At 36.9% G+C, this 18,775-nt stretch overlaps 1 protein-coding gene across 2 annotated transcripts in view; it reads right to left on the minus strand.

The window, feature by feature from the left end:
• The window catches only part of kcnh4a (potassium voltage-gated channel, subfamily H (eag-related), member 4a), a 39,545-nt gene extending 21,458 nt beyond the window's left edge, over positions 1 to 18,087 (minus strand). Inside the window, exons 1-9 of one of the 2 annotated variants that reach the window (XM_051714632.1) lie at positions 17,441 to 18,087; positions 10,878 to 11,111; positions 10,035 to 10,166; positions 9,772 to 9,905; positions 5,532 to 5,793; positions 4,187 to 4,344; positions 3,698 to 3,905; positions 3,168 to 3,362; positions 2,481 to 2,680 (exon numbers count right to left, since the gene is read on the minus strand). In XM_051714632.1, the coding sequence (XP_051570592.1) occupies positions 2,481 to 2,680; positions 3,168 to 3,362; positions 3,698 to 3,905; positions 4,187 to 4,344; positions 5,532 to 5,793; positions 9,772 to 9,905; positions 10,035 to 10,166; positions 10,878 to 11,111; positions 17,441 to 17,516 (1,599 nt within the window). In that variant the 5' untranslated portion in view covers positions 17,517 to 18,087. The remainder of the gene's footprint in view (positions 1 to 2,480; positions 2,681 to 3,167; positions 3,363 to 3,697; positions 3,906 to 4,186; positions 4,345 to 5,531; positions 5,794 to 9,771; positions 9,906 to 10,034; positions 10,167 to 10,877; positions 11,112 to 17,440) is intronic. The other variant, XM_051714634.1, reaches the window with a different exon arrangement.
• Positions 18,088 to 18,775: the final 688 nt, after the last annotated feature.

The raw sequence follows: 18,775 nt of genomic DNA on the forward strand, positions 1-18,775 counted from the left end.
ACTGGTTCAACTGATCAATGATCTTAAGAATCGACCTGGAAGAGGACACATGTCTATATTGTCTCCAAACACGGTGAGGAGGATGGTTCGAGTGGCCAAAAATTCTCCAAGGACACAGCTGGAGAATTGCAAAAATTAGTTGGGTCTTGGGGTCAGAAAGTCTAAAAAAAAAAAAAAATATCAGACATCACCTACATCACCACAAGTTGTTTGCAAGGGTTTCAAGAAAAAAGCCTCTGCTCTCTTCCAACAACAAATTCAAGCATCTTCAGTTTGCCAGACACTACTTGAACTTCAAATGGGATTGGGTTCTATGGTCAGATAAAACAAAAATAGAGCTTTTTGGCAGCAAACACCAGAGATGGGTTTGGCACACACCGAGAGGTAGCCATATGGAAAAGTACCTCATGGCTACGGTTAAATATGGTTTTGGATCTATAACGTTGTGGGGCAGTTTTTATGCCAAAGGTCCTGGACATCTTGTTCGGATACATGGCATCATGGACTCTATCAAATACCAACAAATAAAAATCAAAACCTGACTGTCTCAGCCAGAAAGCTTAAAATGGGCCCTGGTTGGATCTTCCAGCAAGACAATGACCCAAAACACACATCAAAATCAACACAAAAATGGTTCACTGACCACAAAATTACGGTTCTGGCATGGTCATACCAGCCTCCTGACCTGAACCCCATAGAAAACCTGTGGGGTCAACTGAAGAGGAGAGTCCGCCATGTGGACCTCAGAATTCGAAGGATCTGTAGAGATTATGTGTGGAGGAATGGTCTCAGATCCCTTGCCATGTGTTCTCCAACCTCATTATGCATTATAGGAGAAGACTCAGAGCTGTTATCTTGGCAAAGGGAGGTTGCACAAACTATTGAATAAAAGGGTGCCAATAATTGTGCCACACATATATTTGATACAAATATTTGTTTTTTGATAAAACTTGTGTGTTTACAATTGACTGATATCCTTTAAAGGATATCTTTTTGTGAATATTTTGAATGAAATATCAAAAGGATAAACAATAAAGACATATTTTTCACAGCCTTCTTCGCTCATATTTACCAAGGGTGCCAATATTTTTGCCCATCACTGTATCTAGACTTGGAGTATATCAGCTGGTTCTCAATTATACGGGTTGGTACGCATTTGTACCGCGGTTCATCTGATCCCGCGACGCATCTGAAGTATCTGGTTTAGCAGCATCAAATTCACAGGCGGAGGCACAACCTCGGCTAATGCACCTGCTCTGTAGATGGATACGGCTCAATGGACAGAGCAGCACGAGTGCAAAGCTCTTAAATCTCGAGCTCTTAAACTCGCAGCTTTGCAAGAATCAGTGAGAAGCAAGGCGCGAGAAACAGAAACCATTTGAATTCAGCGCAGAATTCTACATCACCATCCTTGAATTTACTATAGTAACACTAACTGTACTTTAGGCAGAAATAGATTGATAATAAATATTATCATATCACCAATTCAGCTCTATTATATTTGTCATAGGCTACATTAGAGGAGTGAGGGAATATAATACATTTTTGTTACAACTTATAAACATTTATATTTTGTATTTATTGTTTTTACATGTGTTCTACTGTTTAGAATTAAAAAATGCCATTGTTCGTTTTATAGAAATCATGTTACATCTAACCATGCAAGTGAAGTAGATCCATGCTTCCATGTGTTTACTATGGTTATACCACTGTAAAACTATAAAAATAAATAATTAATGAATAAATAAAAATTTTCAAAAAGGCACAAGGGAATGAAGTAGGAGGGCATTCATCAAAAAAAAAAAAAAGGTTGAGAACTACTGAGTCGTAGTTAAAAAGAACACTGTGGTTGTAAGATTTCTAAAATAATCTGTACTGTTCACCTATCAGATCTCTGTACTCCTAAGAGATTATGTCAATTCATTTGTTTATGCCTATAATTACTGTTGCTTCTGTAATCTAAGTTGGTTCAAGGTTAGATCCTCAACTCATTTTTTGTGTCTGTCTTTTGCCTTTGGAAATGTGGAGAATTTTGTCTTCAGTAAACTCTCTCTCTATTGTTTGAAACTTCCACTTTGACTTCTGGTCATCTTTGTTCATACTGGTCTCTTTACTGGGTATAACTGTATTTCCTCACAGTGTCACTTAGTAGAAGCTAACCAAACTCGGAAGCTGCCAACATGGAGGTTGCATGACATGTCTTCATCCTGGAAAACCATAATAATAATAATAATATAACAAATATATAATTATTATTATGCATAATAATATAATAAACAAAATATAGTTTATTATAATTAATTTCCCTGCTGAAAAAAAAAAAGAAAAGAAGCCAACCAGACCTGCCAACCAGCTTAGGCTGGTTTTGACAGTTGTTGTTTTTTTCAACAGGGAAATTAATTATAATAAAATGAAATGCTTGATTTTAACCACTGATCTGGTACACAGCATGTGCTCGGGAGCCATGCATGATGTCTCACCTCGTTGGCATTGATGCCATTGTTGACAGACCAGGTGGTCTGGAAGTACTCCAGCATGCGCTGTTTCAGCAGCTGGGGCAGGCGATGCACGCGGATGAAGTCCTTCAGATCTTTCATGCGCGTGTGGTAGAGCGAACGGCGAGAATACATGCGCTGGATGATAGCTGTCACGTTTCCAAATACCACTGCATGCATCAAAGCTGTGAAAAGAGCGAGAGATAGCAGGAGAGGTGACTGCTTGTTGAACATTTTGAGAGTGCTAACTTGTGTCAACAATAACTAGTCTGACTGAATTATTTCAGTAAACAATATGTTCTAATAAGTACACATTTAAAGTGTGTACCAAACTTGCCAAAAACGAGGGTAGCACTTCATTTTACAGTACTGTTCTACATTTACGTACTTTAGAATTACAACAATTACAGTAATTACCAGGTACTAACTCTAAACCTAACCCCAACCCTAAACTTAATCCAAATTAAGTACATGTAGTTATCTAACATTACTCAGTACTTTCTTGGGTAAGTACACTATAAGTATACTGAAAGTACACGTACTGTAAAATAAAGTGCAACCAAAATGAGACACTGGTTTATTTAAAAAGGACACCAAACTTTCTAAAACGAGGCCACCTTGACCTAAAATCTAATTATACATTAGGCCTCAATTATGCGCTGCTGAACACACCCCCAATAAGCATGGTGCAGATGGAGAAGATCTTCTCAGCGTCTGTGTTGGCACACACGTTTCCGAATCCAACGCTAGTCAGACTGCTCAACGTGAAGTAGAGCGAAGCAATGTAGGCACTGCGCAACGACGGGCCGCCAACTGTACCATTTGTGTAGGGAGTCTCCAGACGCTTCCCCAACTCTTGTAGCCAACCTTAAAAGAACAGGAATTGAGGATAAGAGAATTAAGAGAGGAAAAAATGTAGGGGACAGAAATGTTTATTTTATATAGCCAAGTTGAGGTCACATAATTCATTACACACTTTATTTTGGTAACCCCCTATTATTGGACACTTTTGCTCATGGAATAAATTATTAGTGGCTGATTGCAAATCAGGTATTTCTACAAAGACACTGGTTCATGATGACAACTTTTCCCTTTGTGTGATACTGCATTCACACCAAGGTGACTACTGTAATGGCCAACGCAACGAAAACAAAAAATTACATAGCGCAACTTTAAAAAAGAGAACCCATTTGCTCTCTTACCAATGTCCCAGGTGAGAGGATCATTGCTGGCAAGCTCTTTGCGTCCAATGACGTACCAAACGCAGGCCAACCAGTGTGCCAACAGGGCAAATACAGACATTAGTAGGGTAAGAACCACAGCACTGTACTGAGAATAACCATCCAGCTTCTGCAGCAAGCGCAGGAGACGCAGCAAACGCACTGTCTTCAATAAGTGGACGAGAGAAGTCTGGAAAACAGATACAGACACATAAATTAAGTAATGAGAATGCTAGTCTTTCATTAGATTATAAACTGAGGGAAATAATCAGTTATCAATTAAGCACAACCAACTAAAAACAAAAAACTCCTAAACTATAAAGTCCATGGAAATATTTTGCCTCAACTAATATATTTATATAAAAAAATGATTTTAAATTGTCTCCAACAAAATTGCATGGACTGCACTGTATAGCATAGAAGAGAAAAGAATATCATTTAAAGCTCAGAGTAGAATAATACTCTTCTTACAACAGAAATGTTGAATAAGTAGAGCAGGTCAAAGGGCAGGGCAGCGATGAGGTCCAGAATGAACCAGGTCGTACAGTAGTGCAGACAAATCGAGCGAGAATCATAAACCACCTGACCCGCAGGTCCAACGTAGGTGGTTCGGAAATTCAGAATGATATCTATGGAAACAATTAACTGTTGTTACGTTGTTATAATATATGTATAAACAAGCATGGAGCAATTTAGATGTATAATTTATTTACAGTTTTAAAAATAAAATCATTTCAAAAATATTTCCTGCAAGAGCCCGGTCAAGTTCATAAAACACTGCACTCTCAATCGAAGACAAATATTGACCATGCATCCATGAATATTAAAAATATGCTAATTGCTGTGATGAAGCCTTGTACATGCTGGACTTCCATTAATATTCATGACTCCTGTTCTATGCACATCTTCAAGAATTATTACATAGTACATTAGGTCCCATCAACCTATTAGTTTACAACATCTGCATTGTACATGAGGTTCATTAAACTTGTTTTACATTGTGTGTGTGTGTGTGAAATGACTCAAAGGGTGGTGCCAGTCAGTAATGGGTGTGATTGTCACTCCGTCTTCATCTCACTAACATCCTTAAGGTGAAGGCAGCTCTGAGCTTCGACAGATGCTTAGAAGTTAACATGTTTAAAAATGAAACAGAATTTGAGGTGGAAATGAAGCAAAACCAGGTTCTTTAGACATGCAACAGACCAGTTTTCCAATCACACATGCACAGAGGTAGGAAATGTGCACAGAATCACACACACTCAAACAACACAAAAGTCTTCCTGTGAATCAACTGGTCGCAAGAATCATCAAAGGAATGGGGTCAGTTCCCATCGAACACACCAACTGATAAAATGTATACACTGTCAAACATGTTTTGTCAGGTAAGCTAAAAAATGTGTTGGTAACATCTAAATGAACAGTTTTTATTCTAGTCAAAATTCTTATTTAACATGACTAAATCAACCTAACTACATTTGGTTATACAAACAAAGGTAATTTTTAGGATTAGATCAAGTAGAAATAGGTCCTTAAAATAACAATTGCAAGTTACCACTTTTACAGTGTACTCTAAGAATATGCTTTATGTGGTAATATCTAAATTAATTCATATGATTCAATAGAAAAAATAAATAAATATTATTTAATATTATTGAACCAACCTTAATACATTAGGTTACACCAACAAAACAAATTTTAAGGGTAAGATCAAGTAGAAATAGCTCCTTAGGTAACAATTGCAGGTTACCATTTTTACAGTGTATTTGTATAAAAGCCTCTACCATTTACATAAATGTAAAGAAACAGTGGCACACACCAAGAATGAAGAGCATCTCCACAGCTATGTCACTGACAATGGTGGTTCTGGAGGTGGAGTCACAGTCCGGGGTGTCATGTTCATTGTCATCAGGGGCGGAGAAACAGATGTTGTAGGGGACAGTAACAGCCACATAGAATGTTGCAAGGAGGATCAACCAATCCCATAATGCTTTGCATACACTGTAATGAAGCAAGATGAAGCGGGACTTCTGCACCGATGCCACTTTGTACTCCGGGAGTGTTAGCTGTGAAAAAACATGCTGCCAAAAAAAGAAAAGAGACAAATTTGTTTCTGCCAAATGGATGTTTAAAATTGTAAATACTTCATAGTCCAGAAAGAAAATAGAAGGAAAATATAGCTGCAAGCAGCAATTATTGGACCAAGTATGGCCTACATTCACTAAATGCAATTAAAAGAGCTCGAAGTCCACAGAGCTACAACATTAGCTTTTTTGAGGTTCAAACCCACAAGCTTTAGAGTACTAGTCCAGAGCTTTACCCATTGTGCTACCTCATGCATAGCTATGCTAATTGACAAAAATATATAATAAGCTGAGGCAATGTCAACACTGTTATGTTTTAATTTGAAAAAACATTGATTTTGCTGTGTTTATGCCTTTTATCCACACTGGAAAGGCATGTCGAAAACGCTCACTATTATCACATACTTTGGAAAACGTCAGGAAACTGAAAACTGAGTTCTCAAGCAAAAACGGATTAGTGTGGAGTGGCTTAAGTGTCAGCACACATAGCATTGCTGAGAAAATGCTGTTGCTGCTAAAGCTAAATGTTTTTAAAAACAACCCATGCGATAACCTTTGTCCAGAACAATCTGAATATCATCTGACCAAATTTTGGTGGGAACTGGACAAAATTTGTAGAAACCTTTTGTCTAGAACAATTTCGCTACGTATCCAACGTTGATGGAACTTGGTGTTTTCAGTTTCCAAAATCTTTAATGTTCAAAAGTGTGAAATATTTTGTAAAAAAAATAAATAAAAAAAAAGTGCTCCTCCTAAACATCTTTCCTGATTTTCACCAAATTCATCTCAAAAGCTACTGAATAGGTGTTTAATTTTCATAATTACGCTCTAACGAATTTGTCAAGTCAACAAAAAAATAGAAGTCAGGTTTCTCTCTACAAAGCTTTGTCCTATTGAAGCTAAACTTGGAACTTGCAATGATTTTGTGTATTGAAATGAAACTTGATTTGCATCATCCATGTCTTAATGTGACACTAGGGCATTTTACTGGGGGACCCCCCCCCCCCCCAAATTTCATAACTTTCCTCCAAACGGTTCTATGGGCAGCCAAAGTCTCCCATGTGGAGTAAAAATCTGCAACCTTTCTAGCTTTGCCACCTATCAAGGAAATAAACATAGAAATAATTTTTACAAGGAGCCACTTCAGTGGAACTATTTTATATTTCTTTTTTGTGTACAAGCAAATCACTTCTCAGCAGTGGGTGATTTATTAAACGTGCTCTTATAAATCAAAACTCTTAAAAATGCAATTTCTTCTCAATAACTCAGATTTTTAGCCTGTAGTATTCTGACTGTAATCATGTCTGATCCAAATATCCTTCACTATGTCTCTTGTGTGAATTTGGACCACCCTGCGCTCTGCTTGTGTGATTGGAGTTTTAAATGAACTGGCAACCCGCAGGCCCGCAATGTGCATGCGCGGTCACCTCGTTTAAAGAAAAAGAATAGTAGCCTATTAGAAGTTGGATCAAAAACATCAGAACTACAGCAGCTGAAAAAGGTCTTTAAGTTTATTTGAAAATCACCTAAGATTATTCTCATGTAAAAAATCACCAATGCCAATCTTCCAGACTCCCATTTTCATGGAAATGGCATTAATTTTTAAGGGTGAAAAGAACCTTAAAACAAAGATATAATTTTGTTGAAGCCACACACCACTTCAAAGTGTGTACTTGTGTTTCGTGTCTATGTGAGCGACAAATTAAATGTGAGCTCAGTCATTTTGCCTAAAGACATTTAAGACACCTGACACAAATCAAAAGGCTTAACTAACTTTTACAATTGCTTCCTGAGTGCTGCCGAATTGAATGCTCATTCACCAGTAGGAAAAAAGGACATTAGAAAAAAGAATAACTTGAGCCACATTTACACGCACTTAAGAAAACGGTTTAGCTCGTACATTAGGGAAATCCTGGAGTTTTACGTAAAAGGAAAACCCCACTATTGCAGCGCAATTCCGCTGTAGATCACGGTAGAAAGTTAAGGATAAAACACAGCAACTCTGGAATTTCTAGAAATAAAGTGAAGAAATGGATCCCATGTTTGTTATTTACACAAGCGTCGCGGGGAAATTATGATGCTGTGGCGAAAGCTGCTTACTGAACGAGCCACACATATACGGGAGTAAAGAGTATGAGAGAATGCTGTTATCTCGTAATAACCCGCTTTCTCGCAATAAAAAGCTTTCTGGTGTCCATGTAACTGTAGTCAATGTCAGACCTGAAAAATTAGGCATCTTCTCTTACTAATGTCTATGACTCTAGCTTCTTTTTTTCCATGGGAATACTAACAGTTACACTGAGTTCTTGAAGGCAAAATTATGTAGCTTTATGCTTATCCACACAGAACTGTGAGTCATCTCTGCATCAGTGGAAGATAAATACATGAGACTTCTAATTGACAATCAGCTGTTTACAAATGTATTAAAAGGCATGAAAACCCATAGTACATCACAGCCAAAGAACTTTGTGTGTTCACTAAGAAACCGTGTGTTCTTTTTCCACATGTGTGGAGTAATTATATTGCACAAAGGACTGGAGTCTGGAACATTTCTTTGTGAAAGCACTAAGTATCATAAATTGGTCATGAATATTAAATATTCTGCTAGATATCAACAATTGCAGACATTCATTGTGTCTGACCTTTTCAGTTTTACAACTTCTACACTTCTGATTCATCTTGTTAGTTGGATGCATGAGGACCTTTACTCTTTAAAAGTAAACTAGCTATGTGTGGATTTATTTAATCTAATGACCTAAAATATTGATGTGTGCCAGGCCCAATTTTGCTAAGGCTCACCTTGTTCATCTTTGTAATGTCAATAACTGGACAGCAATTATAGAACATAATGGTGTTGCTTTGGAGATCAAGAATCCTATGCTTAAATGCTACACTGAAAAAAAAAAAAAAAATTACCCAAGTTCAGCCATGAAACTCTATGTGGAGAAAGCTGACTTGTTATCTGTTAGCCAATTGGCTCGCTCGCATGTGACCCGTTAAGCCAATTGGCTCGCATGGTGTAAAATGATTGGTCCTTTGGCTTGTAATCGGTTAGCCAATCAACATGCCTCTCTCTTTCTCAGTTTTAAATTGCTCAGTTTTGCAGATTAGCCAGTTTCACTGCAGCGTGCTGCAAGAGTTTTTTCTTTGAAACCCACCTCCACCCCAGCTCCACATGTCTAGATCTGCTACATGGGGATTGGTTTTATGTCTATTTGTGCAGCAGTATGTCCTACATGCTCGATGCAGCTAATCTTGGCTTTGGTCTTATTATTATGCAGCAGCAGCATGTCCACATGCTTAACTCAGCATGACTGTGTATTTTCTAGCAGTAGCAAGTATTGTACTTGCTCTGCAGCAGCGGCAGCTTTAGCAGAACTCATCCGCCAAGACCAATGTTCTATCATTATGTCATACCCACAATAAAATGCTAAATCTTTCTGGAAGTTATCATGGCATTAACTTTCTTAATCGTTTTTGTTTTATTTTATTTTTTTTATTGTTTTTCTGTTAAAATCTAAACATCCTTAAAACAAGATCCATTTACTTGAGAAGCAAAATTGCATTATTTTGTTAAACATTTTGCATAAAATATTATTAAGACTAAATTACTATTAATAGAAAATATCTGAATTGTATCTGAAAATATTTGAATTAGGTTTATCTAACAATCTGCTAAAAACATTTTGTGAGGTATATGCTCTAAACAAGAAAAACTATTTACCAACAAGTGTATTTATCTTGTTTTAAGTATGTTTAGATACTTTTCCTGAAAAACAAAAGTACTAAGAAAATAATTTTTTGCAGTGTATTTGGCAATGTGTGCAAATGTGACGCTACTGAAAGACTATCCAACTTTCTTGCAACTGGAAACCAGATACCTTGTAAGTGCAACTTATTTGGCCAGTAATTTAAAAGACTACACATAACTTACAGCAGATGAGTCAGAATGACTGTGTTTTCATATCTGCTTACATTTGGCAGCTTCCTTTTGCTCCTGTTGGTGAACTGACAGGTAAGGTTGTACAGAACGCTACGTCCACGCTCACGAGCTTGACTCAAATGTGTTTGACTGGACTTCCTGTTTTGAGTACCATCTTCTGTCAAAACTGTAAAACATTTTAATTAAATTAACACAGCACATAAAAAGTGGCAAAATAACAGATCAACTATCGTTTAAATTAAACAATCAAGTAAGTGTTCCTTTTTTTTTTTTTGGCTCACTGCCAGTCATTTACCTTCTGTGGTGGAGCTGAAATGTGATTTCCCATATGATTCAGTGATATTTTTGAAGGACAAGAGAAAAAGAACCACTTCTCCTTTTTCATTTTTAATAGGCACAATGTCCAGCAGACACCAGAATGGGGTACCTGGGGTTAAAGAAGGTAAAATATGAAAGCCTTCATTTTGGATCAGCCCACTCTTTAACAGGTCGACAGTAACCTCCTAGTACAAGGCCGGTATGTGCCTTTCTTAAGTATACAAAGACTTCTTATTTTTCTTTTCAGGGTCAATTTTAGAAATCTATTCCCACAAGATGACTAACTCACAGGAATGCTTTGAAATATATTGGACACAATGTTACCACACTCAAAACTGAAAATTCTGTAATTATTTAAAATACGTACTCTCCCTCATATTGTTCCAAACCTGCATGCTGTTATTTTTATAAATTTTTTCAGTGGAACAAAAAAAGTACACGTTTCTGAAGAATTGTTAAGTAGCTCTTGCCACACAATGACAGTACATAGTGACCAGGGACCGACAAGCTTGATGCACCCTTTTTTAATTCTAGAAGCAGATATGGGAAATATTATCAGTGAATAATGAATTAAATTGAGCAAATCTTGCATTTGCCTTTAGAATACTTGAAACATGGCGCATGAGTCATTTGGACAACTTATTATTTAAAGTATTTGATTTTCTGGTGCTCATTTGCTTGACAGTTGTTGAAAGAGCTCAATAACGATCAAAAATTTCGTCTTTTGTGTTCCATGTAAATAATAACAGCATGTGCGTTTGGATCGACAGAAGGGGGATGATAGAATTTTTATCTTTGGAGAACTATAAATTGTTGTTACCATTTTTCCTGTAATAGCGGACCTCTGCCTGGAACTCTCTCTGTCCTTCCAAGGTTTTCTCCACCTGCTGAGTAACTCTCTCACTTGTTTCCTGGCCATGCAGGAAGTGACATATACATGTCTTCTTCATTACCTCGGTGCGTGCAAACCCAGTGAGCTCGCAGAACCCGTCTGAACAGTACACAATCGGGTACCCTCGACTCCCCTGAGCATTTCCCAGCAGGAAATTACTGTCTGTAGAAAAAAATAGATACAACCAAAGGAAAACAAATGGAAAAAGGAAGAGGTGTACAAAGTCAGTCACTCGACCGATTTCTTCAAAAATAATGCCATAAATAGTTTTTATTTATCAATTAACATCAAACAAAGTCCAGTAAACATAACAAATAAATAAATAAATAAAAAGCAATATATGGTGTGACCACCTTTGCCTTGAAAATAGCACCAATTCCTCTAGGTACACCTGAACACAGTTTTTCTTGGTTGTTGGCCACAGTTCCTCTATCCATTTAGGCTGTCTCAATTACATCTGTCTCTTCATGTAATTCCAGACTGACTCAATTATATTCAGTGGGGGGCTCTATGGGGGCCATAACATCTGTTGCAGGTCTCCCCGTACTTTTCTATTTGCAAAAGGAAAGTTTTGGGAGTCTAAAATGTATATATTACTATATATATATATATATATATATATATATATATATATATATATATATATATATAAAATGTCTATTATATTTGAATATTTTGTTACCATTTTCTAAAAGCAATAAGGCACATGAGGCTGTGCTAGCTATGTTGCGCTGTATTCGCAATATATCACTGCTTCGTACCTTATTGCTCAATTGTTAAACAGATTGAAAACACGCAATTAACCAGTATCATGTTACACATTACACATCTAACTACCATGTCCAAGAACATATTTCATCCATCCATCTGTTCAATTGTTCACTCCAACCCCATTTTCTCTTGTTTGTGTACGAATCAATAGACAACACTGGTGTACAAAACTCTAAATAAAGCTTAAGTGACTCCTGATCCACTGACCTCACCATCAACCTCAGTTCACAGAGCAACCTCAAAATGAATGCTGTCTGACATAATGAACAAATAAGTGAATGAATGTACAAGAGAATGAAGCAATTCATATTCCCAAATGAGCCAATAATACTGTTCAAGTAGATCAGATTTTATACACTTACCAAAGGTAGACACGTACAGTACATAAAAGGCACTTCAGAGAATTTCACCTCATCTGTTCATAATATTAGTTGTTAAAATAATACAATTGATATTAAATTATTCTGTTACAGTTGACATACTAAATTGTTGGCAAGACTGCCAATTAGTCTTTACTCTTGTCTGCCCGTTTTTAGTGTTTATGATTATCACAGGTTGAAATCTGTCTATGCTATCAGATAAGCAGAAAGAATGCAGTGTTATACTACTCTAGAAGTCAAAACAAAAGCATATCTAATATCATCCTGTAGAGTTAGATCAAGCCCAAAAAAGGACAAATTTGGACATGAAGTGAACATTATTTAGAACACTGTGTTTTTAAATTCTGGACAGAACCAGCAGTAGCACTCACTATTCTGATATCAGACAAAAACTATTCAGGCTTCAACTTGTGCATGAGATTTGCTCAGAATTTGTTCTAATATAAACGATCATGTTATAGGTTATATTTAGTGTTGTTTAACAGTAAAATTTTGTTGACAAATATTGGATTTAAATGCACTATAAGTGGATGTACATACAGTAACGTTATTAATTTCACAGTTTTAATGGCGCATGTGGAACTCTGGTTTTAAACTTTATTTTGAATACAGTGAGGGAGTTAAAATAAAGCTACTAAAACTAGTTCAAAGATGTGGATGAACTGTTTGTTTGTGTTTATACATGCATACAAGCTTTCCCAATCATTGCACTAAAGTACTCACTGTTAATGTACAAAAGCCAACAGTTTTGACAGTTTCAGCTTTCCAAGATTGTGAGATGATACTGTATAACTGACAGCTACAAAAACTATCAATGCGTGCTGTGGTATTAAGACAAGATGTTCTTGGTAACCAGTTGCTATGGAAATATATAAAAAGAAAAGAAAAAAAAAACATCATGTCAATGTGCTTATTTCTGCTGCTGAGGTTACCAGGAAACTGTGACTACAATTTATCTTTTATAGGAACAGTGAAAACAGAGATTCATATCAATGAAATCCGACTGAAAATACACACAGACACCAGCATGCACAAAGAAAATGGCTTTTCAAAATAATTGGTGTGACATTTACCCTTACATTTATTATCTAAGCAGGCATTTTCTTTGAAAGTACAAACAGCACAGTGCACAAATCACATTACTGGCAAATACCAAGATAGTAAACTGAGAATGTACTGTATGATGCTTGCTTAAGAGCTTAAGTGCCAGGTGAAAGCTGCTAACAACTGCAAACCGAGGTAATACCGCTAATATATATATTCATTTAAAAGAGTAGGTGACTCTTGTAGAGGTCTCAAGGCAATGTGAAAAAGTGACAAACATACATTCACCTATTTCTTTTGAGTATAAATAGGTGAGAAACAGATCAATATTTAAGTCCTTTTTACTTTAAATCTCCACCTTTGACCAGACTCGACCAGTAGGTGGAGATACACTATATGGCCAAAAGTTCGTGGACACCCCCTTCTAATTAATGAATTTGGTTACTCTATTAAATCCAGTAAAGAAAAATCTTAATGTTTCTTTATGTAATGGCTTGGGCTATGTGTGCTTCCAAATTTGTGGCAACTGTTTGGGGATAGCCCTTTTCTGTTCCAGCATGATAATGCCCCTGTGAACAAAGTGAGGTCCATAAAGAAATGGTTTACTGTGTCTGGCGTGGAAGAAATTGACTGGCCTGCACAAAGCCCAGACCTGAACCCCACTGATCACTTTTGGGGTGAACTGGAACAGCAGCTGTAAGTCAGGCCCCATCGACCAACATCAGTTCCTGACCTCACTGATAGCCTTGTGTCTGAATGAGAGCAAATCCTTGCAGCCATGTTACTACATACAGTATAGTGGAAAGCCTTCCCAAAAGAGTGGAAGCTGTTATTACAGCAAAGGGGGAAATTGATGCCTAAGCTTTTGAAATCAAATGTTCATCAAGCACATATGGTGTCCACAAACTTTTGGCCATATAGTGTATGTACAAAGAATGCAAATTGCACCACACCACCAAAAAAAGGAGATTTATAGTAAAAAAGGACTAAAATATCAATCTGTTTCTCACCCACACCTATCATATCACTTCTGCAGACATGGGTTTAACCACTGGAGTCATATGGATTGCTTTTATGCTGCAGAGCTTCAAAGTTCTGGCCACCAAACATCTTTTTCACAGGCCCCCAAGAATCCATTAACCCCTGGCTAAAACCCCTGACTTTAAATGACTACATACATACTATGTTTGACTACATACACTCTCGGTGAGAGGCTGAAAAAAAAAAAAAGATTGTTCTCAAAACTACAGCAACTATGCCACTTTGTGATATAAACAATTTTACATGATGGCAACAACAGTGTTTACATGTACACATTAGAAAACACAACACCTATCCTTTAAGGTCTTGTCAAGCACTTCTCCATTCTAATAATCTTAAGTCTAGTGCTATAATTAAAAGTAATTTAAGTGATGATGGAGAGGGAAAAAATGAGAGAGAGGTGATGAAATTGAGGCATTCACATATCTAATGTCATGTCTCTCACTAACACATGCACATACTGACACTGATTTTAGACGCCTAGTGTTGCTTGGGACGGTGTGACACGATACAGTGAGGTTTTTCTCGAAAGTGGCAGAGCAAATGGTCTGCATGACATTTCAAGAAGTGGAAATTTGTCCCCGGTAATGGCAGAGGGAGTGATTCATATGATTGGTCTGATTGTCTGTGGAGTGATTTAAGGACATCACTTTTGTTAAAGAGCTTTCACACAGTGAGACATTTTCCCTTCCACATTCTATTGAACCTTTCCAGGCACACCAGGAACTATATTGGCCAAAGTATTTGCACAATTATTAAAGCAATGGTTCACCCAAAAATCAAAATGCTGTCATCATTTATACACCCTTATGTTGTTCTAAACCTATACGATTTGCTTTCTTCTATGGAACACAAAAGGAGATATTAGGTAGAATTTTAGCCTCAGTCACCATTCACTTTCATTGCATCTTTTTCTTCCATACAATGACAGTTAATAGTGACAAGGCTATCCTTCTACCTAACATCCATTTTTGTGTTTCAAAGAAGAATTTGAGTCATACAGGTTTGGAACAACAAGAGGGTGAGTAAATGATGACATAATTCTCCTTTTTGGGTGAACTATCCCTTTATCCCTATATTGAAAACTGACAATATTCTAAATGCACAAACAACAGCAGAAGTGTGATTTACCAGCCTAACACATGGAACAATCACTCAGCCAAATGCTAGTATTATTAGCCATATTACCAAGTGACAGATGAATTTGTGCCAAACTACTGTAGAGTTTGATTGGACACAAAGCTTTTGATGTCTTAAAACAAAATGGCCTTTTACCTGCCTTAATGGCCTCATCAAAGAGCACTGGTGAAAAGGTGGAAGGCTACTGGCAAACTCTCTTGATAGCTCATTAAGAGACTCCTCACAGTCTAAGCAGTATACTGACACCAGAAGCTTCAATGTGATATCCGATGTCCGAGGCTGACTGGAAGGGCGTAAGCTCTTGTTAGTGCAGAACATTGTGTTTTGTGACTGTCTGCTAGAAAGTAAAATTGTGCAAAGAGTTAAAGGGATAGTTCACCCAAAAATTAAAAATCTGTCATAATTTACTCACCCACATGCCACTCCAAACCTGTATCACTTTCTTCTAAAATGTTAGCCTGAATCACTATTGACTTTCTTATCCCTTTTTATTTATTTATTTTTTTTTTTTTTTTAACTGTACTGTACAAGAAAAATGAATGGTGACTGAAGATAACATTCTGCATAAATGATGACAGATTTTTCATTCTGGGGTCAGCTCTGCCTTTAATGTGCGGTACATGTAGTTCTGTGAGACACTTGACTTATTCAACATCCTGCATTGATGGATAAGCCTCTCCTTGCCTATGTCACTCTAACACCATTGTACCTGTTAGCTCAGAGCAGATAGAGCACAAATCACAGGATGAACACTTCAGCACACACTAATGGTTTAGTCATCCCCATCTTTACGATTTTTGTCCTCTTTGAGTTCTCTCAACATATAGAGGTAGGGAGGAAGGGAGAGAGAGGACCACTTATACAAAACAATGCCATCATCTACTGCCCTCCATCTTTTATTTGCATAGAATTGTAAAGTAAAACTCCCACACTGCTGAACACAAGCAGTGTTCTTATGCTGAACAACACTTCAGGGCTTTTACAAGTAGCTGTGTTCTAAAATGTACAAACAAACAAACACACACACACACACACACACACACACACACACATACTCAAAAGCAACAGTCCAACCATCATTTATGCTGACAGCAAAAGGTCTTGACTAGTTCCAGAACAACAGAGATCTTCATATTTAAAGAAAGATTTTCAAATATTTTCAAAAAAAGATTTTCAGTCTCTTAAGATGAAACAAACACCTCTGCATCCTTAGTGTGACCAAAAAGATGACCACCCATTTAGTCTACGTCAACATTTCTGGATCAATCTACAGTAGCTGCTTCATGAAGTGGAACTGATGGCAAAGTGACAGTGTATATTGTTAGAAAAGAAAATCTAATTAACAAAATAATGCACTAGTTAAAATAGTCATTTTTTAAATTTATGGATATTTATGTTCTTATTATTACAGTTTTTCTCAATCGCTTTGACTTTTTTTCATAACAATAAGTTCAAATCTCTGAACAATTATTTTTGTTTACACCGGATTTCAATTTCTTATTCATTTAAGCAAATTGCATTTGTTTTGGCACGTGTGCAGAAGAGTAAGTACAATTGTCTACAATAATACAGTATTGTACAGTATTGCCTTTTCCCAGTAAACTTTTTCCTACTGTTGAAATCGGTATCTAAAAAGATCAGTGTGATTCACAATATCATTAAGCTAGACAAAACTGACATTCTTGTATAGTACAGCAAGCAGTCAGTGTCAACAAAAAAGTAGAACAAAAATCACATTTTTTACAATTATCTCATATCATTTTACAATTATTAAAAATTACATTACATACAAACTGTAAGAAATGAATATGAAAAGGATAAAAAAAAAAAAAAAAAAGATTTCACATCACATTGATTACTGTCAAATCTGCCCAAAAAAGCCAATCAGAGCATTCATTCACTATTTAGACAGACAGACAGACAGACAGACAGATAGATAGATAGATAGGTAGGTTTTTTTTGTAAAAAGTTGTACAGTTTTCTCTCATATTCTCTTATGCACTACAGAGCAGTAAAAAGTATATTTTTCAATCTGATAAGCTGCAGAACAAACCATATCAGCTACAGTATCTGGCTGAAAGCTCAGACAGAAATTGAAGAAAGAGAATTACTCACGTGTGCCATCAAAATGCTTGGCAATGGTGTCAAGAAAGGTGTTCTGAGGGGCCAGGAGCCCTTTCATCACAGGCATGATGATCAATCCTCAGACATCCATTACAAACAGAAAATGAAAGACAAGAGAGAGCCAGAGACAAAACAGAGAGCAAGAGAGAGAGGTGAGGTTATTCTGTCCGAGGTTCAAACTGTGTTGGTTGCTGGCTTAGATGAGGTGGTAACCGCTGCTTGTTCATCAGTTCAGCGGAGTGCCTTCTGCAGGAGTTTCTATGAGAGCAGTCACCATCCACACAGCTCATGTTAATCTTCCATATCTCCACTTTAAAGACCACTGCAGGTCTAATTGGTTGTGATGATATTGTGTTCACAATATCATTCATTCAGTTCGTGATCTCACCCTGCTTTGAATGCAGACGCTAGTACAGCCGTTCTGTACTTTCTTTTGTGAAAGAACTGGATTTTTCTCACCTGTATCTTTCAACAGCAATTCAATAAACAGGCTTCACCTCTTTCCTTTGTTGTCAATACCTCTTCTCAATCTTCTTATAGATTGCCCACACTTCACTGTTTCCTTTGAATTCCTATTTGTTTGCTTCTTGGGTTGTCCTAGTATGAGGTCAAATTATGCTTTTCATCATTCTCTTCATTTTTCATCTCTTGTGTCCTCTTTCTGAGGCAGGTGCACAATCTGTACTACATCTCCTCTCCACTTCACTCAGTGCTATCTCTGCACTCTTCTGTCCCTCCCTCTTTCTCCCTATTCCCTTTGCATGCTCACTTTTTCTCTTTATGCATCTTTCAAAACCAGAAGCACAGCACAGTAACAATGACAACGACATAAAGTAGATCATCCATCTATCTATGTATGTATGTATCTGGTTAAAAAAAGAATAACCAGATATTTCACAAATGCAGAAAATTTGCATATAACCAAATCAATGTAGTACAAGCAGATCCCTCTAGTGACTCTGAGTGACAGTTATAGATTCAGTAATGGGAGCAGTACTGTGTCGTAGAACCACAAATAAAGACTTTAAGGGATGAATTGGGTTTAAAGGGACAGTGACTTTACCAGAATCACAAGAATTAGGTGGAGAGAGAGATGGTGTGAAAGGGATAGCAGATCAGCCATCTGTGCTGAGCATACATTTACATACAGTATATTACCAGACACAGGCAACCTCTCACTCTCGCACAACACGTAAACATATTGGAATTTCTATAAAGGTCAAATCTGAAAGGATACAGCTCTGGGTCAGTGCTTACTTACACTGGCGTAAGAACAATTTGAAAATGTGCTGTTTTCAAAGGCAGTGAAGGTGGAGGCATTAAAGC

Source organism: Myxocyprinus asiaticus, chromosome 13 (assembly GCF_019703515.2).
Source record: "Myxocyprinus asiaticus isolate MX2 ecotype Aquarium Trade chromosome 13, UBuf_Myxa_2, whole genome shotgun sequence".
In the NCBI taxonomy this organism is placed as follows: domain Eukaryota; kingdom Metazoa; phylum Chordata; class Actinopteri; order Cypriniformes; family Catostomidae; genus Myxocyprinus; species Myxocyprinus asiaticus.